The 19,929-nt window shown below is 49.7% G+C and overlaps 2 protein-coding genes across 2 annotated transcripts in view; both read left to right on the top strand.

The window, feature by feature from the left end:
• LOC111151344 (ATP synthase, H+ transporting, mitochondrial Fo complex subunit C1 (subunit 9)) overlaps positions 1-3,026 on the top strand; it is a 10,404-nt gene extending 7,378 nt beyond the window's left edge. The window contains exon 5 of the mRNA XM_022509294.1: positions 2,951-3,026. Within this exon, the coding sequence (XP_022365002.1) occupies positions 2,951-3,011 (61 nt within the window). The 3' untranslated portion in view covers positions 3,012-3,026. The remainder of the gene's footprint in view (positions 1-2,950) is intronic.
• A 351-nt stretch (positions 3,027-3,377) lies between these two features.
• On the top strand, positions 3,378-19,927 carry LOC111151342 (ubiquitin conjugating enzyme E2 Z). Its single transcript, XM_022509285.1, has 7 exons — positions 3,378-3,830; positions 5,807-5,879; positions 7,820-8,007; positions 10,399-10,510; positions 12,779-12,891; positions 13,993-14,083; positions 16,569-19,927. The coding sequence occupies exons 1-7, from the start codon at positions 3,508-3,510 to the stop codon at positions 16,737-16,739; spliced, it is 1,071 nt and encodes a 356-aa protein (XP_022364993.1). The 5' UTR covers positions 3,378-3,507; the 3' UTR covers positions 16,740-19,927.
• The last annotated feature ends 2 nt before the right edge of the window (positions 19,928-19,929 follow it).

The following is a 19,929-nucleotide window of genomic DNA, read 5'->3' as shown; positions in this document are numbered from 1 at the left end:
AGTCAGAGAGGCAGGCAGAGAGAGAGGAGGAAGCAGGCTCCCCGCGGAGCAGAGAGCCCGATGCGGGGCTCGATCCCAGGACCCTGGGATCATGACCTGAGCCGAACGAAGGCAGAGGCTTTAACCCACTGAGCCACCCAGGCGCCCCATCTCTCTCTTTTTTTAAAGAGTCATTTATTTACTTTAGAGAGAGAGGGTGTGAGTTGGGGGGAGGGGCAGAGGAAGAAGGAGAGAGAACGATGAAGCAGACTTCCCGCTGAGCATGGAACCTGACGTGGGACTCTATCCCAGGACCCTAAGATCATTACCTGAGCTGAAATCAAGAGCTGGCCGCTTAACCAACTGAGCCACCCAGGCGCCCCACGTTCGCTCTTCTTTATAGCTACTATCATTTTACCAATATTACTGATGAGAAATAGAGGCTCAGTGTTTCAATAACTAGGATTTCCCCTGGCAGAGTAGAGGGAAAGAGTATTCTGGGGAGAAAAAGTATGAGCAAAGACCTGGAGGAGAGACAGTACATGGGCAAGTGGGAAGCCCATGGTTTAGACAGTGCTTGACACTCTACGAAACACTTGTGGAACTGTCACACTTAATCCTCAGAAAAACCCTAAGAGGTAAGAATTAGCACCATTCTGTGGATGCAGAAATAGGCTCAGACAGGCTATTTGTAAGCGGTACAGATTAAAAGCTGGAAACTCTTCTGGATCCAAGATGTTTTCTGTCCACTGAAAACAATAGTCCAGTAGTAAGGAAAGGACCCCATGCAGGAATCCTCTTGCCCCCTGGGCCATCTCTGGGCCTCTGCAGACTAGAGTCATGGAGGAGGGATGGAGTAGTGTTTTTCTTTGTGAGGTTATCAGTGAGTTGACTTTGACCACCTTACTAAATGAATAATAACCGAACAAAATTCCAGAATCCTTTAAAAATGAATAAAACCGGGGCGCCTGGGTGGCTCAGTGGGTTAAAGCCTCTGCTTTCGGCTCAGGTCATGATCTCAGGGTCCTGGGATCGAGCCCCGTATCGGGCTCTCTGCTCAGCGGGGAGCCTGCTTTCCTTCCTCTCTCTCTGCCTGCCTCTCTCCCTATTTGTGATCTCTGTCTGTCAAATAAATTTAAAAAAAAAATTTAAAAAAAATGAATAAAACCTAGTCTGAATAGGCAATAGATACACAGTACAATATTAAAAAGGTACCCATCCATACACACACCTTGGCCCACCTTGTCGGTGATCAAACCATCTGGAGGCAGCCACTGTTACCAGTTTTTTGTGTATCCTTTCATAGATATTCTGGTATCCTTATGACTATGGAGTGGTAAAATGCTAAACCAAAAAAACATGAAATCTGTATAAAACATTGTGTTGATTCATTTCGCTTCATGTTAAGTACTTAAGCTATACCAGGCCCCCTGCTGGGTTCACAGACAGTACATGCTTGAGAGCCCCAAGAGAGCGAGTGTGTATGTGTGTGTGTGTGTGTGTGTGTGTGTGTGTGTGTGTGTGTTGTGGGGTAGGGGTTGGGAGCAACAGGTAACAAAGGACCACATTAAGTAAAATTCAGTCAATGTGGGAGAGCTCCAGGCTGTGACAGTATCACACAGCAGTTAAAACTTTTTCTCTGGCGGTGCCTGGGTGGCTCAGTGGGTTAAGCTGCTGCCTTCGGCTCAGGTCATGATCTCAGGGTCCTGGGATTGAGCCCCGCATCGGGCTCTCTGCTCAGCAAGGAGCCTGCTTCCTCCTCTCTCTCTGCCTGCCTCTCTGCCTGCTTGTGATCTCTGTCTGTCAAATAAATAAATTAAAAAAAAAATTATAAAAAAAAAAACTTTTTCTCTGGAGTCAGACAGATTTGGCTTACAGCCCCAAATCTGTTGCTTGCTCTCAGTGTGACCCTGGTTAAGTGACCGAATCTCCGTAAGCCTCTGTTTTTCCATCTGTCAGAATGGACTAATAATAGTACTTACTTCATAGGGCTGTTGAAAGGAACAAATAAGACAAAGTATACAAAATGCTTGGCACATATTAAGCACTCAGTAAATGTCAGCTAAAGAAACAAAATTTTTATTTTTTATTTCTTTAAAGATTTTATTTATTTATTGGACAGACAGCAAGAGAGGGAACAGAAGCAGGGGAAGTGGGAAGGGAGAAGCAGGCTTCCCACTGACCAGAGAGCCCGATGCTGGGCTCGATCCCAGGACCCCGGGATCACGACCTGAGCCAAAGGCAGATGCTCAATGAGCCACCCAGGCACCCCAGAAACAAATTTTTAGTCTCAATAAGTGCTGGCTATTATCCACTCAAGTCCATGGTCCCTTATTGGAAAATTCAGGAAACAGTGAAAAGTGTACCTTTTTTCCTAAAAACCAGTTTGGGCAGCCAAATAAAACACAGAGGGAAGTTATTTGTTTGATGTACTATGGATATTCACAAGTGTACCCTAAATTAGTAAGAATAGTCATACATTTTGCTGTCGAAATATCAATGTTTGGTTACTGAGAGGTGCCCGAGACCTTACTGGGAGTGTTACTTTCAATTCTGAAATGCATCTGGGCAAGAGTTTCCGGACAAGATTATGAGCCTGTGTTCTTGCTAAAAAGAAAAGAGAAAGTCTATTTTAGAAGGCTTCTGTGTTTCTTAGTCCATAGTATGCTATTTCACCTTACAAATCCCAGGAAAGCCCTGAGGAATCCTCCCAGGATTTAAACTCACAGCCCCTTGATTCCTGTATATTCGAGGACTTGTGGGAAGAAAAAACACTGAGCTTGGAGTCAGGAGGCCTGATTTTCTTCCTTTTACTGAGCTTCTCTAGGTCTGTTTCATTATCCCTATGGCAACGCCTAGCAACAGTGCTTGGCATTTACTAGCCCCTTCATAAATGTATACTGAATAAACTCTAAAACGAGGTAGTTTTTCGCTCGCCGGTTCTGATTCCTTCCTCTTGGTCCTGTTGCAGGAAGGGGGCAATGGCAGCCTGCCCTCCGTGGGTGACAGTGCGGGAAGCAAGGATAAATTAGAGAGGTTTTCAGACAGGAAACAGCCCTGAGCAAGCCGACTCATCTATTCAGAACCTTCCCCAAGGAAGCTCGATCCCCACTCCTGGCCCATGGACATGACCGAGGAGGGTCTCTTTCGTTAAGGGTGGGGATACAATCCTTCCTTCCTCTCCCTGCCACACTTGAAAATTAAATATTGCACGTCACTGGGCTCTCAGCCGCACCTCGGCGACCCCGCACGCTTCAGAGCCTCCTCCCGCAAAGCAAGGGCCAACGCGGACCCAGGGCCCCGGCTCCAGTTCCCACCCCCTCTCGCCCTGGAGGACCGTGGGTGGACGCTCTTGCAAAACGCCTCTCGCTGGTCGGGCGGGGGTGGGCGGAGCCAGCGCCGCCCGGGCTGTGGAAGCGGAGGGTGGGGACACTCTGGCCCGGCTCTCGGTGGTGCGGGAGCGGGAGGGAGCAGCGGCCGCTCTGGTCGGCGGACGTGCTGCCGAGCAGTCCCGGAAGCGAAGCAGCGATGGCGGAGAGTCCAACTGAGGAGGCGGCGACGGCGACGGCGACGGCGGGCGCCGGGGCGGCGGGCCCCGGGGCGAGCGGCGTCGCCGGTGTTGTTGGCGTTAGCGGCAGCGGGTTCGGGCCGCCTTTCCTGCCGGATGTGTGGGCGGCGGCGGCGGCTGCGGGCGGGGCCGGGGGGCCGGGGAGCGGCCTGGCTCCGCTGCCCGGGCTCCCGCCCTCGGCCGCTGCCCACGGGGCCGCACTGCTTAGCCACTGGGACCCCACACTCAGCTCCGACTGGGACGGCGAACGAACCGCGCCGCAGTGTCTACTTCGGATCAAGCGGTGAGCCGGGGTTTTTCCTCCCCCAGCCCCGAGCTCCGGGGCTCGACCTTCCCCGCCCCCCCTTTCCCACTACACCCGCCCCCCCCGCCCGCTGCCTCCGCGCTTCCCTCGCGGCGGCCCAGCTCCAAGGCCCACGTCTTGCCAGCGCGAAGCGTCGCGATCCAAGTCCCCTCTCCCCCCGCCCGCAGCTCCACACGCACCAAAGCCCTCCTCGCGTGCCCAGGTCCGACCCCGCCCCTCGGCTACCTCCCTTGAGCCCTTCGTCTCGGTGCCGGACACCCTCCCCCATACCTCCCGCCCGAAACCCGACCCTTTCGCGCTTCAGCAACACCCCCTCCCGCCTTCCGCGCCGCCTCTCTCCCCCCTTCCCCCCCCCCGCCCTGCTAGATGCTGCCCCGAGGCCCCCCCCCCTTGCCCCCCCCCAGCCCCGCGTCGTAGCCTCCCGAGCCCCGTTTGTAACACACGTAGACCTTGGTTTTCGTGGCTTCACAGTCGAGACCAACCTTTCTTTTTATTCCCCATCTGCTCAAACCGTCTCCCCAAGTCTAGATCGTTTCCCTCACATACCCGCAGTCTCCCCTTGAACCACTTCTCCAGAACCCCAAAGCTCGCCACTCTCACACCTGTTCCGGGAATGCAGGCTTTCTCCCCCAGTCTCACTCTGGCTTGTATTATCCCACCCAAGACTTTCTTGTATTTTTTCTTTTCCGTCGTCTGGTTTACTTTTCTGAAGCAAATATACCTAATTCAGATAGAGGAACAAAGGCCCAAGTCCTTTCCGTGCTTATTTCTTGGGTGACTGATCTTAGATCCTATCATTTAGTAGATAATGTTTCTGCAAAAATGCTTAGTTAGCGTAGTACCTATTGCATAGGGAAAAAGTAATGCTTTTTGACTGCTATTAATTCTGAAACCTGTTTCCTGATGACGGGTCTCTATCTCTCCCTGTGCCCCTCCAGTGCAGCCATACTCATCTAGGTAATCTCACTGCCCCCCCCACCATGCTCCAAGTCCCTTCAGATGTCTCTACCTATCTTTCAAGGTTGTAATAACCATTAAACAGCACATTGTGTGTAAAGTACCTGGCCCAGTGGCTGACGCAGACACCAGTTCTATTAGGGTCCAACAGGGTCGCCACCTCTAACTTCAGAATCTCAGCACTCCCTTCTACTCCTATCCTCCATCCCCTTCAGTCTGCCAGTCCTAACTTTTACCTTTGAGTTCTGCCAGTACTTCTTTCCTCTGCTCTCTCACTTGTTTGCACTTTACATCCCTATGTACCCTACCAAGTCTCTTCCCACCTAGAATGTCCTTTAGACCCGCGCTCACAACGGATGCATTCTAGATTGTGCACGACAACCTACAGATCCTCTCTCTGTAGTAGCCAGTGCATGTCATCTTTCAGATGTGAGACCCAGCGATTTCAGAGGGTACCCTCTGCAGTCTGAAGAGATCTCTACCCTGTTGGTACCCTGGGCAGGAAGACCATGATTGCTCCTTGCTAGCTCACTTGTTTCATAGAATCCCCGTGCCAACAACGGTCCACTATGGGATTCGCTTTTTTGGTGGAGTTGATTATGTTTTCCCAGTTACTGAACAGTCTTCGTTTAGCATTCAGTCATAGTACCTGGGAGTCTCGGAGGTGGGGAGTGAATGAATTGCCTGTGGGAGGAAGAGAGAGTAAATGGGATGTGGCTTTTCCAGGGTGACATCTGATGCCATTGGGATCTCTGGTTTTTTTCCCCCCTCCCCCTGAGGAAACAATGCCCTTTTGATAATAATTTGCTCTCTGCTTGCCTGACAAGTACTCAGCTGAGATTTCTCAGCCAACAAGACAGTGCGTACATTTGTGGTACCAAGCACCACTTTCTCAAACCCTGGCCTCATTGAGGTGCCACCAGCTGTCCTGCTCAAGGGATTCCCCTTTTTCCTCCTCTCCCTCACTCCCTTCCCCACCTCCTCTTGGTGTTATACAGGGATATCATGTCCATTTATAAGGAGCCTCCTCCAGGAATGTTCGTCGTACCTGATACTGTTGACATGACTAAGGTATGTAACTTGGAGGGGGTTGGGGGCTGTTGGGAAGTTGGGCCCAGAAAATTGGAAGAGCCTAAAAGATTATCCAGCTCACATCTCTGACTACATAAATGAATAAATCAAGATCCCAAGAGAATAAGTGGCTTTCCCAAGGTCACACAGTGAGGTGGAGCAGAGCCTTGAACAGGTGTCTTTTACTCAGGTGTCAGTAGTTCTGGTTGACTTGGAAAATCCCTGTTTATGCCACTTGTCCCAGCTTAACTATTATTAGGGCACTCTTTCACTCTCAGAAATGCACCAGTTGGGCTGATAGATGGCATAGTCATTCGTTTTATCCCAATTCTCCCCCCATCCTGTCACTCTCGACTCTTTAAGTATGATGCTATAAATCACATGCAGAGAAGATTGGGGATGGGGCAGACCTGAATGAACAGAGTTTATACTCAAATGGGCTTGTTGTCCAGGCTCCTATCCTCACTGGTTGATTTTGAATATCCTTTCCACCCCAGAGACCCTTACTGTCTTGTCCTCACCACACAAACACAGAGAGACTGAAATTCCCCTGACTTAGATACTCAGGCCTCTCTGTCATTGAGCGCTCTACCCTCATTTAAACGCTGTACCTTCCCTTAAACTGACATTGGGAAGAAATCAGATTTCCTAAATCTAGTATTGTTTAAATGAAACCTCTCCATAGTTTCAAATTCTTACAGTAAAAGTTCAGACATTGTGTTGTTGGTATTTCTATTTTGTTTCAAATAGGTTTCCCTGTAAATTGATTTTTTTTCTTTTTATGTGGTTGGAAATATTTTTCCTGGGACATCTTGTCCTCAGTCAAGTATCAGTGTTAATAATGCTAGTTCCCCGGGGTCCCAGAATTGATGTCCTATTGATGCCATTTGAGCTTGCTATTTCAAATGACTGAGGGCTAGAAGATAATCCGGGGTGCCACCAGGGCAAAGTAGGGCCTGAGGCATTGCATTGCAGGTCCTTTTTCGTCTTGCTGTTTAAATTCTGAGCAGACCTTAAGTGCCTAGCAGCCTTTGTAGGAGAAGAAATATAACAGAGTTTGTTCAGGTTTTCCTCCTTTCAGGAAGGGAAAGCTTGTTCAGTAATCATGGCTGGAGGAAAAGAGTTTAGCATTCTGTTCTAAATGCCACTGATCTATTTTCTTCTTAAATTAACCAACAGTATTGGGGAAATTTCTGGGGATGGTTGAAGGGCTCCAAATGGACCCTGAGTTTTCCCCATTTTTCTTTCCATCTTTGGCACAAGTTGGATACAGCCTGAGCTGCATTCTCCACAGTAGGTTTGATCCTCTGTGGAGGCAGCAGACCTCCTAGGCCTCCATCACAACCCTCAACTCTGCGCCCTTACTGGCCCCAGTGCTGTGGCCGCCAATCCCTGGGCTCTTTTCCATTCAACTTACCTCCCCTTTCAGCCCCATAAGTGGAGGGTGGGGTCGCATCACACACGTGTTTAACCCAGGCACATCCAAGGTGATGTGCTCGGTAAAAATAGATACTCATTTCTGAAAATTAAACATGCTAGGATAATATTTTACAGGTGCAAATTTTAATGTGCGCAGTGGTGTGCCGTCTAGACTTGTCACATAGAGCACTGATGAGGGTAGTCTAAACAAAAACCCTGCTGCCGGGGAGTTTTAAGGGACACTCAAGGGTGATCTTGGATCGGATTCACTTTTCACCTTGGGCTCTAACTGTAGAATGTAGCCCCCGAGTCAGATGCCACTCCACCGGAACGGGGTTTCTTAAAGTTCCAAACCTGCATATCAGTGCGAGTGAGTCCCTGCTGCTCCTCCTGCATGGTGAGGGCGTGGAATACGGACGCCAGCCGAAGGGCCTGCTTCTGGTGTGGGGAGCACGTGGAAGCCAGGCGGGGTTGGGATGGGACATCACCTCACAATTTTGAGATGGGGTTTTATTTTGCAGATTCATGCATTGATCACAGGCCCATTTGACACCCCTTATGAAGGGGGTTTCTTCCTGTTCGTGTTTCGGTGTCCGCCCGACTATCCCATCCACCCGCCTCGGGTCAAACTGATGACAACGGGCAATAACACAGTGAGGTTTAACCCCAACTTCTACCGCAATGGGAAAGTCTGCTTGAGTATTCTAGGGTAAGAGGAGACTTCTAAGTGGCCAAGTTCGTTGTTAGCAAATAATTGCTCTAGGCCAGCCTTTATCAACTGGGGTTCCTCATCTGAACCACAGAACACAGAAAATGATTGGAGGGACTGTCGCCTCAATTCTCCTCAGGATGGTACACGACGAGTATCATTCTAGGCGCCAAAGAGAGAAGTTCATTTATGACCTACGATGGCTGCCTTCGCGAAGTGCTTCTCCCCGAGCTGCACCAGCACCCGGGCGCTTGCAGCCCTGCGGACTCAGGGGTTCCACCCCGGGCCTCCTGTGTCAGAAACTCCAGGGGTCGGGCCCCGCAGTCTGTGTCCTCCAAGCCTTCCGGGTGATTTGGGCACACGCTCCAGCTTGAGAACCACTTCCTTAGGGCATCAGGGCTTGATTCTCTCCCGAACGGGTTGAGAAAGGCTGCAGATCTGTGCCATGTACGATTGTGGGTGTCTTGTTTCTGAGTCTCTCAATGAGTGGCTTTGGAGGCGGTAGTGGTGATGAGGATGATATGATATTCTAACAACTGAATGAAAAATGTCTAAGGTTGGAAATCACATCAGATGAGAAACACGAATTTCAAGTACATTTTGTTTTCTGGGCGCTGGTGAGATTTTTGCTTCATGCGGTTCTCATTGGTTCCCTTTTAATTGCCTAGGGGAGGGGTCACACATTCAGAATGGAACCGTCTGCTGATGTGTTCTGGATCTGTCTTGTTCGTGTGATCTGAGTTTCCCCTGGGGCAGAGAACAAGTGCAGGGTGAAGTTGGGAAAGTCGCCCTAACTGGGGGTGCGCTTTTCTTTCTTGTCTAGTGTGTTTCCCAAGTGTGGGGTCGTGGGGTCGGGGTGGGGGAGGCGGAAGGCAGCTGACCCAACCTGAGGCGCAGCTTCTTTTATTGATTTTTTAAATCTCTCTGATCCAGGGGTATGTTCTGTGATGGTGGCAGTGAGGAAGTCCTTCACAGGAGGTTGTCCTTCAAGAGGTCCTTTATGTTGTTAGGGTATCTGTCTCTGCGGGTAGGACAGGGGTATACATAGCCCACGGTGGTGAGGATACTTGGTGGTTGTTTCTGTATGACATCTGTTCGAGACAGGGTTTTTGTTCTAGGTTCCCCATTAGGCCAGTAGGAAATGATTCTGTACTAACCTGAGCTCACAGTGGAACCAGGGGAAGTAAGATGGTGGGGTACAAGTGGCCGAAGCGTGTTGGGTGGAAAAGGAGAAGCTACCCTGAACTTGAATCTTGACCATGAGGAATCACAGGGTAGAAAATTCCCATGTGTTCTTGGTCAACTGTTCCCTCTGTCAGCCTCAGTCCTTTCCTCCCTACGTAGAAAAAAAGATTGGGACTGCCTTACTGACGAAAGAAACGTAATGAAAATTTACCCTGTTGGCTTGCCTCTCAAATAGGTGAAGTCTCAGCGGAAGTCTTAGCGCAGGGTCTGGCTTTCCTGGAGGAGTAGAGCTGAGGGGAGCAGGCTGAGAGGCTCGGAAGAGCGAGCCTTGACGACGACGATGATGATGATGAGCTTGCTTAACTGGGCTTTCCTCTAGCGTAGCAGGGAGAGGGAATTGGCTAGTGAACTTGAGCAAGCCAGTCCTGGCTTAGGTTGTGTTCAGCCTCCAGATCAGGTGCCACCTCTTCAACGAATTGAGCTAAAAAGAAATGTCATTTATTGTCCAGGTCGCGCTCCTCCTCCCAGGATCTGGTCAGGTCGATGGAAGAGAGGAGCAATTCTGGTGCTTCTCTTTTATTCGGGATGGCTTCCGTATGTTATTTCAGACCCTCCTTGGGTCTGACCCTACTCCCCTTCCTGTCCTTTGGCAGAGTCCTGTGGTCTTCAGAGAGTCTGACACTCTGGGGGCTGGATACAGGGCAGGATCCCTGATCATCAGCCCTGCTACATGGCCTTGAACCAGATGGCTGTATTCAGGCCCCCTGCCCCTCTGTGCTCAGCTTCTGTCTCCTCACTAACTCCTTCACCACCTTCCGGATTTAGGATTTACAGAGATTAACACTTAGGCTGCGTTTGGTGCTGTTTTCATACCTTTTCTCTTCCATTTTGATGATTGGCACCTAACCTGGCTACTGTTTATTTCCTAGTTGGATGAAAATCACTTCAAAGTTACAGGGCTTGCTTTACCCTCTTTTCTTTTGTCTCACTTGATAAGAGGATTAGGCAGTTGACTGATTTCTGGTGAATGAGGGTGAGACAGGCTGGGGAATTCCAGAGCATTAATAGTGAAAGAGAAACATTTGGTTTAACTCACTGACGTGGGTGCTGCCAGGCCCCAGGGTGCTGGTGCACTAGTGTTTCTGTGGCGGCCTTCACCATCGCTCTCGGCCTCACCCTCTTCCCTCCATCTGCTGTGTTTTGCAGTACGTGGACTGGCCCTGCCTGGAGCCCAGCCCAGAGCATCTCCTCCGTGCTCATCTCCATCCAGTCCCTAATGACTGAGAACCCCTATCACAATGAGCCTGGCTTTGAGCAGGTAAGGCGGTGGGGGGAGAGGGGCAGCTGGGAAATGGAATACTGAGTTTGAAGAGCTCTGAGAGGTGTGCTTAAGGGTCCTGTTTGTTTGTTTGTTTAATGTCACCATAGGAGAAAAAAGGAGCTGGTATGTGTGCTCCTTAAAAATGTCTTTTTTTTCCCTGTAACTTACAATACTGTTCGGTTATTTCCATTTGACTTGGATTAATCTACAAGGTGGGAATCAGTGGAGTCCTCTGGAAATTAATTCTAAGCCTGCTTTTGAGGGCTGTTGCAACCGGTGGATTCTTCTCTATGTGTCCATTCTCCCAAAGTCCCCTTAAGGTACTTCCTAGAGTGACTCCTGTTCAGCCGGGTGTTTTTTCGGAGTTATAGAATCCTGTCACCTGAAGAGCCAGAGGAGTTAGTCATTTATTAGCTAGTGGGGCAAGAACATTGCAGTCAGCGCTGCCAGAGAGAAGGGAGAGGAAAGTTGCGTCTTCCAGGGGTATGCTATGTGCCAGCCACTGCCAAGGTTTTGTATATATCTTATCTCATTGAACTTTCACACGAACTTGAGGTGGGGGCGCCTGGCCAGTTCAGTCAGAAGAGCCCGCGGCTCTTGACCTTGGGGTCGTGAGTTTGAGCCCCACTTTGGTTGCAGAGAATACTCACTCGGGGTAAATGTTATCCCCATTTTCAGATGAGATATTGGTGACACGGACAGGTTAATAACTTTCACAAAGATACACAGATAATGGTAGAATCCAGTATTTGCCCTGGAGCCAAGAGTTTTTCCATTGTTCCAGAATGCCTTCCAGGATTACTCAGAAGTACAGGGAAAGAGTTCCAATCATAATCCCCAAAGATAATAATTCTGTTTAGGTGACTAAAACAATTTAACTAATTTTTTTTAAATATTTGAGGTAATGCTAACATTGACGGTTCATTTATAGACCTGAACAATAGGAAATACCCTTTAAGAGGGAACAGAAGTTATTCCCAAAATCTCCTTTCCAAACAAATAGGGTATTTGATTTTAATATTAGGTAGAAATGGAAAAGGCCCTCATTGGCCAACCAAGGAGCTGATTTGAAGGTCTCTCCTTTGTTTGGAAATTCAGGAGCTGTGACTTTTATTCTCCCAAACGTTACTGGTCCACAGCCGCGGGTCCCTGGGTGCCTTTTTCACAGCCCCCCAGGCAGAAGGAAGTGGCCAGCTGTTCGTTTCTTAGCGGTTAACATCTGGACAACTCACTTCTTTCTTAAATAACTGAAATGGCTTAATGTCAGGAAGGGTACACTTGTTGGGCACCACACAACTTCGAAGATCGTGGAATCTGGTCGAATCACCACCCTCATTTCTCTTCCCCACTGTTTTCATATGCTGCTTGCTGTTTACCAAAGTAGTGATTGACAGTCCAGCTTCACAAACATCACGTGTCATCGAAAGGAAAATAATGCAGTTTCATGTCCGACCTGACCCACTGAGCTCAAGCTAGTAGTTGGCGTGCTGACTGACAGGTGGTGAATACTATGGTTTTCCTAAAAAAGTTGAACGTATCCCATGGCACCCCTGTGAGCCCGCTGTGGTGCATTTTGGACACCATGGGAGGAGAGTGAGGGTATATAAGTCTTTCCTGCTCATGATGTGTTTTAATCAGAGGCCAAGGTTCTGGTTGCCAGGTTGGTGGTAGGGGGACCATTGCGGAGTAGAGGAGGAGTTAAAAGGACGGGAGACTGTGCTCCCTTCCATCTCTGCCCACACATTCATATCGGCTTTCTCAGTCAGTATTGGAGGTTTTTTTGGAAACTTCAGGTTCTACTTCCAGTAGGTTTGTAGTAGTTGATTTCAGTGATGGTAGAACCCTGCAGACATAAAAAGGAGTTAGCCAGGAAGCATCCAGATATTTATAGGGTTTTTTACTGAAACTCTTAATGTCACGTTTACCCTTTGGTCCCATCACCATTCTTAACATTTGGTTCTTTCCCATCCAGTCTTTACCTCAGAGGCCTCTCCTTTCAGCCTTAGGAATCTGATGGGTCTAGTTTGCTGCGTACAGGCCGGGTGACCTGTAACAGGATGGGTGTTGGCACGCATGGGGGGAGGTGAATGATCTCAGAAAGAGAAACTCAGTTGCTCTTCATGGATCTGCCGTAGTCGGAAAGGTATCTTCTAGGTTTGTTTACTTGGGTCACGCGCCCCACGTTAATCCCGATGTCTCCTCCTGTTGACTTTTCTCTTTGCCTAAATTTTGTACTTGGGCACTCTGGTGTCTGTTACATTACAGGAGAGACATCCAGGAGACAGCAAAAATTACAATGAATGTATCCGGCATGAGACCATCAGAGTGGCAGTTTGTGACATGATGGAAGGAAAGTGTCCCTGCCCTGAGCCCTTACGGTAGGTGTGTGCCAAGAGCGCCCACTTGGCACTTTGGTATTGCTGTTGGGAGGCTTAGCTCTGAGAACCTTTGGGGCAAAATCCACTATTGGGCACCAGGGGAGATACAGAAAAACATAAAGCTTTGGTTCCCATTTTCAAAGAGTACTGGCTAAGGGTCACTCAAGAGAAAGTTCAGCGAGCTGATCTGTTCTAGGAGAGTGCCAAGACCAATGGGAACGACATAGCCTATAGCCTCCAGTTTGCTGAGGGCCTAGACCTAGTGAAGAGCCTTACTTGTTCTATAACCAAATGAGGCGTAGAGCCCTTCATAATGAATCCACTTCTCAGTGTTGGAGTTTAATCATAAATGTTCAAACTGGATGAACAAGGTCAGAGTTACTGAAACAAACTTCTGGAAGAATTTTGAGTAAGGGTTGGGCTAAGCCTGTTGAAAACACGAGATTGAGGCACGAGTTGAAGTTGGGATTCAAATGATCAATATTAACAGTCACCCTCCTTTAATAATCCCCGAGGTATGAGAGCAGTCAGTCTTGGGTTGTCAGCTTTCTTTTTCCATTGAAAGATCTTTGTGAGGGGGCGCCTGAGGGGCCCAGTCAGTAGAGCGTCTGACTCTTGGTTTCAGCTCAGGTCGTAAGATCGAGCCTTGCGTCGGGCTCCGCACTCAGCACAGAGTCTGCTTGAGATCCTGTCACCCTCTGGCCCTCATGTTCTCTCTCTTTCCCTCTCTGAAATCTTTTTTTTTTTTTAAAGGAAGGTCTTTGTGAGATGCCAAATCTGGGCTTGGGAACTCTAATTGGCTGTAAGGTTAGATGGTGAAGGGGGGCGCCTGGGTGGCTCAGTGGTTAAAGCCTCTGCCTTCGGCTCAGGTCATGATCTCAGGGTCCTGGGATCGAGTCCCGCGTCGGGCTCTCTGCTCAGCAGGGAGCCTGCCTCCTCCTCCTCTCTCTCTGCCTGCCTCTTTGCCTACTTGTGATCTGTCTGTCAAATAAATTAAAAAAAAAAAATCTTTAAAAAAAAAAATCTTTAAAGGTTAGATGGTGAAGGGATGATCCCTTCCCCACCACGTTCCTAGCTCAGGCTTCTCTGCTTATTTTCCAGAGGGGTGATGGAGAAGTCCTTCCTGGAGTATTACGACTTCTATGAGGTGGCTTGCAAAGATCGCCTGCACCTTCAAGGCCAGACTATGCAGGTAACGCAGCCCCTGCCACTGACTCCAGAGGCCGCACGGCAGACCCCATAAAATCCCTCCCCAAGGATAGCATCTGCAGCTCTCAGAGAAATCAGAGCCGAAAGGAACTTGTCATTTAAGTTGCTGTGGCCCAGGGGGGAGACCGCCTTGCCTAATTCCTGTGGAGTTGCCTGTCAGTCTTGCCATAAACTAGATGCTCATGGGTAGAGTCTGAACCATCCTGCTTTCTAGCCTGGAATGCCTCCCCTTCTTGACAGTCTTTTCAAACCATGAACATTCAGCCCTCTCAGACTCCTAGTGATGATAAGGGTGAGTTCTCTACTGAGTCCAGTCCCTGGCTCAGAGGGCTGCTCAGAGATGGAGGCTAGGGAAATGTTGAGTATGTGCTCTTACATGTTGAAAGACTCCTGTTACGAAGACAGTAAGCATTTGTTTACTTCTGGCGTCCATTGGAGAAATGTGCTTCCACTTCCAGTTGGAATGCAGGATTTAAGCTTCCTCTAAAGAGGAGATTCTTGGGGCATCTGGCTGGCTCAGTCAGTAGAGCGTGTGACTCTTGATCTCAAGGTCGTGAGTTCGAGCCCCATGTTGGGCATGGAGCCTACTTAAAACGAAACAAAAAAAGATTCTTATGAAACCAAATTGTAAACACGCTCAAATATAAAAGACCTGGTTGGTAAGAGGGTGAGACTCCCCCTGTCCTGAAGGACCGGTTCTTTTGTCTTTTGGATCATTACCTGTGGTCTTGCTTAGGTTCGTGCTGACTTGGATGAATGACTGAGGCCACTTAAAGTTCTCTCCAGCTCTTCCTGAGCTGCTTCCCCCACCCAGGCCGCACCAGCAGCAGTAGGAGTAAATGTCTTCCTTCCTCAGCTGCTGCTCAGAAATGGTAGTTGCCCTGTCTTTTCCTTCAAGGCTTTCCCACCCATCTGCCCCATTAAAACTCAAAGGGCAGGGGCGCCTGGCTGGCTCCGTTGGGAAGGCGTGTGACTGTTGATCCCAGGGTTGGAAGTTTGAGTCCCATGTTGGGTGTAGAGATGACTTTAAAAAAATACATAAATAAAATACAAGACAAAAAAACCTTAAAGGGCAAGGCCAGATCAGCATTAACTTGTTCCCGACCCCTTTTTCAGAGTCCATTGTAGGTGATGCATGCCATGCTTTGGCCCCATCAGGAATTCTCACTGCTGGTATTCAAAAGCATTTCCAGTATTCACTCTGTGGAGGAAAAATAACTCGTGATGAGAGAAGGAAAGGGAAGAGCAGCGTCTGGGGAGGAGGGAACTGGGTGGAAATGGAGCCAAGGATGAAAAAAGGAAGATTTGAAAAATGATGGCTCCAGAGTAAGTGTGGAGTTCAGCCTGTGGGGAACATAACCCTGAGAAGCAGAAAGTGTGGGCTACAGTCCCAGTGACTGTGACTTCTGTTCACTGGTCCCCGATCGTGAGGGTGATGTGTGGGCAGAAGTGTGGAAGGAGTGTATGTGGGAGAAGCAGAATGTGGGAGGGAAAAATTGTGTACCTTTTTGTGACTCAAGAGGTCTCCACTTTTCTAAACCCTGGCCGTGCACTGCTTCGCTGCCATATTCTCTGTGTAGCATTTTACGTTCATTGTGTTTAGACTCTCCACTCCCACCCTGGTTATTTTTGAGATTTTAAGGACACTTAACCCCTTTCTAGAAAACTTTCGGAGATGTTCGGTATAGAATGACAGGGACTGATGGGGCGCCTGGGTGGCTCAGTGGGTTAAAGCCTCTGCTTTCGGCTCAGGTCATGATCCCAGGGTCCTGGGATCGAGCCCCACATCGGGCTCTCTGCTCAGCGGGGAGCCTGCTTCCTCCTCTCTCTCTGCCTGCCTCTCTGCCTACTTGTGATCTTTGTCTGTCAAATAAATAAAATCTTTAAAAAAAAAAAAAAAAAGAATGACAGGGACTGAGATCAAGGCTGGGCAGCCCCGGAGTGATGCGTACAAAGTGGACAGGGAGGTGTTGGCAGGTCTCTCTGGAAGAGTGGACGGGTGCTTATCTGGAAGTCCGAACTCCTGAGCTCCAGACTTGCCTGTGATGTTGGAAAAGCAGATTTCCCCTTTGGAATTATAGGGAAAGAAAGATGATACTTCCCTTTGTATGGTTTTTATGAAGTTAATTGCAAACACAGGCACACGTAATGGTCACAGTTCTGGTCTTGAATTTCTGTTTCTTGCCTGTCTCCCCTTTACTGTGACCCTCTTCTGCATAGTGGCTTGCTTGCAGGGAACAAAAACGTTTGAATGTTGTCCCAAGCCAGACCTGTCTGGGTGGCGGTTAGCGTGCCGTAATATTTCTAAGCAGAGGGCGTGCTGTCTGCTGTTGGGATTGGGCACTCTACCCTCTACGCCCGTGACTCGGAAGTTGACCATGCGTCCAACATGCGCCCGAAGCTGCTCTTTCTAGGGTGAGCCCTCCAGACTCGAATCTTCCATCCTGCTTGTCTCCTTTCCCCCACAGGACCCTTTTGGAGAGAAGCGTGGCCACTTTGACTACCAGTCCCTCTTGATGCGCCTGGGACTGATTCGTCAGAAAGTGCTGGAGAGGCTCCATAATGAGAACGCCGAAATGGACTCTGATAGCAGTTCGTCTGGGACAGAGACAGACCTGCACGGGAGCCTGAGGGTTTAGACCCTGCTCCCTTCTCCCCTCCCCCCACTCAAGGGTCCCAGCAACGTCCCTTCCCCCCACCCCAGGGATGGAGAGGCACTGTGTATCTCCCTCCAAACGTGACGTCATCCTGCAAGATGGCAAGAACCAAGCCAGCTCGGATCCCAGGGTGTGGGAGTGGGGAGGCTGTTCCTTACCTGACCTCCCTGGCTCTCGAGCATCCGGGGCTGTGTTCATCCCATAGCAGGGGCCAAGGTACCGACGCAGGAGCACCCAGGGTGAGGGCCTCTGGCAAACACAAGCTGCCGACACACCTCTCCACGGGGCCAGCTCCTCAGGGGGAGGCGGGAGACAGAAACTGTAATTCCAAGAGGGAGCGTGCCCACATGATTGAGGGGGATATCTGGAAGGGAGCTTTGGGTGGGGGGCTGTCTGTGACACTTAAGCAGTCTGGGTGGTTGTCTGTCTGTCTGCAGTCTTGAAGCAGGGCTTCCCGATGCCCTTTTCCTCCCTGCCTCTTCTCCCAGTACTTCCCATGGGCCAGCATAATTTTGTTTTTCCTAATTTATAGTCACTGTTCTAGACAGACCAAAGAGAAGGAACAGTGGTGGAGTCTAGGCTGCTGATCAGTGAGCTTTACCTAGCACCTGAGCACCTTTCTCCTCTGCCCCCCCCCCCCTTTTCCCTCGCCCATTTCCAGATTTAAGACAGAAAGTAAATGTGACTGGGATGGAACCGAGGTCCTGGTAGAGCCTGCACAGGCACCGTGAGAAGCTGATTTTGTTCCCGCAATCACTGATTTGAAAAGTTCCCAACGCAGCCAGCTGCTGTGTGTGGGGTACGAGAGCCACTACATAGAATAGTCTTTTACAGATGTTCCTAAATGCTAGCCACAATGAGAGTATTTCCCCTGGGGGTGGGGTGCAGTGGGGAGACTGATGCTAGTCCTCTTGTGTTCTGTTTGGCTGTCCTTGTGTATTTTCACCCTGGCCTCTGGTTACCCCCCCAACCTCCCTCCCACTTCAATGCCCAGGGACTTGTGGGGAGCAAGGGTCGCCAATGGCAGAGGGGCTGGGGCTGGGACTCTGGGCCCCGCTGCTTCTCTTGCCTCTCCGCCTCCCGTCCTTCCCAGCTGCTCTGTCACTGGCTCTGATGGCTGTTTGCCTGGCTGTGTTGCTTCTCTGTCTGTATCTAGCTGCAGTGATCCTTTAGCTGGTTGGCTCAGAAGAATGTGTGTTAGGCGCCCTGTGGTACTGGGCACTGAGAAACTCCAGCCTTCCCCTTTTTGGTGTGTTCTCCCCATACTTTCCAGATTCTTACTGTTAGGGCTCCCAGTGGGGTGTTGGTGATCCGTGTGACGCAGGGCCTCAGTCAGTATCCAGCCGCGTGTACGGGAGAGGATGACTTGGGCCTGCCCTGCCCGCTGCTGTGAAGGCTTCTGCCTGTGGGTCATGGGACTTCCGGGGAGTTCGGAAGAGGTTGGGCACGAAGGAGAATGTCCAACTTGGGAGGGCAGGAAGCAAACTGGACAGGAAGTGGGCTTGGGGAACGGAAGTTTATCTCGGATACCTAAGGCTGGGTCTCTTAACAAGGAGACTTAAAGAGGGACCCTGCTGCCAATTTCCCTCTTCCATTCCCAGAGCAAGTACAGGGCTTAGCAGAATGCCCTTGGTCTGTTGGTCCAGTGGTTGTCTGTCATCCATTTAAGTGTTCCCACTTTCAAGTGACAATCCTCTCCTTGGCCCTGCCGTGGGCAGAGCATGTCTGGCATACCAGCCTGACTTTTATGCCCTAATCTTGAGTTGAGGAAATATATGCACAGGAGTCAAAAGAGATGTCTTTATATCTGACTGTACATAAATGAAGTTTTTTTTTTTTTTCTTTTTGGTGCAATAAAGTTTGTTTTGGCAGAAGGAGGAAGCGCCTGTGGGTGTGGGAGGGTGTGTGTCAAGGGAGACTGGGATCCTCCAACAACCACACCTCTCACCCAGGTCTGAAACTGCCAGGGAGAAAGTGCTTGATGCATTGTCTGGAGGCTGGAAACTCCGGTTACAGGGCGTGGGTGGAAGCAGGGCGGCCTGGGACGAGTCTCCCGCCAACCAGAAGTAGCAGGGCCTTTTCTGAGACCACGTCTGGCCATCAAGGAGAGGAATGCCATCTTGGCCTCAGTTGCTTCGAAGGAGCTCCTTCACAAACTGGGAAGAGAGTATGTCCTCCAAGGACAGGCACATCTAGACTGTATCCCTGGGTAAGGAAAGGGCATCTTAAGTTCTGGATAATCCAGACCTCACTTGATTTTCGGGTATCTGGTATGAAACCAGCTCTTAGGAGTTCTGCACGAAGACTGATTCATGCAGCCACCTTCTTTCTCTACTTGCTATAGAAAGGCTCTAGCTTTCTGGCGCAAAGGCTTTCCCTCTTGGCTGACCCCGCGGCAAGGAAGACATTCCATGGGACGTGGCCAGCCGATGCTGGGCAAAGCCACAATGTGGGAAGGCGAAGGCCCGCATGCCAATGCACTTAGGCTCTGGCTCCTCACTTTGCCCTTTAAGCTGGTGGCCCACGCCCAGTGAGTTAATTCAGAAGGAGACCTACTCACTGAGCCGATGAAAGCGGCCGTGAGGATTTAAATGTGTTTAGAAGACGGCACAGGGTAGGTGTTCAGTAAATGATGCCCTTCCCACCGCTAAGGCGAGAGGGATCTAGTGATCACGGGAGGGAGAGCTGGTACGAAACTAAAGGACTAGACTATGTCCACTGTTGGTCCCTTCCCCTAGGTTCCATTGTTTCTTCCCTCTAACCGCCATTTTACTTTGACCTCTACTTCTTCACACTCAGCCAAGTCTGTCAGAACCTGGAAGCTCCAGAGGAAACGAGGAGACTGAACAAGTGGCTATTACTGGTCCATTAGGATCTGCTCGCTTGAGATAAACATTTTTATAAAGACAAGGTTTGAATTAACAGGCTGTAGTTTATGTCCCAGGACTACAAATAGCCAAGAGACTGTCTAGCCAGGAGATAGACTGCCTTCATTCTAGACCCATCCCTACCATGAACTTGGAGGTGACCCATGCAGGTCATTTCTTGACATGCTCGCTGTTCTCTGTGCTACTCAGGTTAGCCTTACTGGATAAATGAGTTTTTCTCCAATAAAGATGCAATGTGAAGGCACTTTAAAAAAAATAAAATAAAACAATGGGTGAAGAGTATT

This window comes from Enhydra lutris, unplaced genomic scaffold, assembly GCF_002288905.1.
Source record: "Enhydra lutris kenyoni isolate GAN:26980312 unplaced genomic scaffold, ASM228890v2 scaffoldscaffold26, whole genome shotgun sequence".
Lineage (NCBI taxonomy): Eukaryota > Metazoa > Chordata > Mammalia > Carnivora > Mustelidae > Enhydra > Enhydra lutris.
This window is presented reverse-complemented; position numbering and strand designations above follow the sequence as displayed.

Bases quoted from the DNA above. Each gene is read 5' to 3' on its own strand.
- LOC111151342 (XM_022509285.1), top strand. From the start codon at position 3,508: ATGGCGGAGAGTCCAACTGAGGAGGCGGCGACGGCGACGGCGACGGCG. The intron at 5,880-7,819 runs GTATGTAACTTG...TTTATTTTGCAG, and splicing joins ATACTGTTGACATGACTAAG to ATTCATGCATTGATCACAGG. The intron at 10,511-12,778 runs GTAAGGCGGTGG...GTTACATTACAG, and splicing joins ATGAGCCTGGCTTTGAGCAG to GAGAGACATCCAGGAGACAG.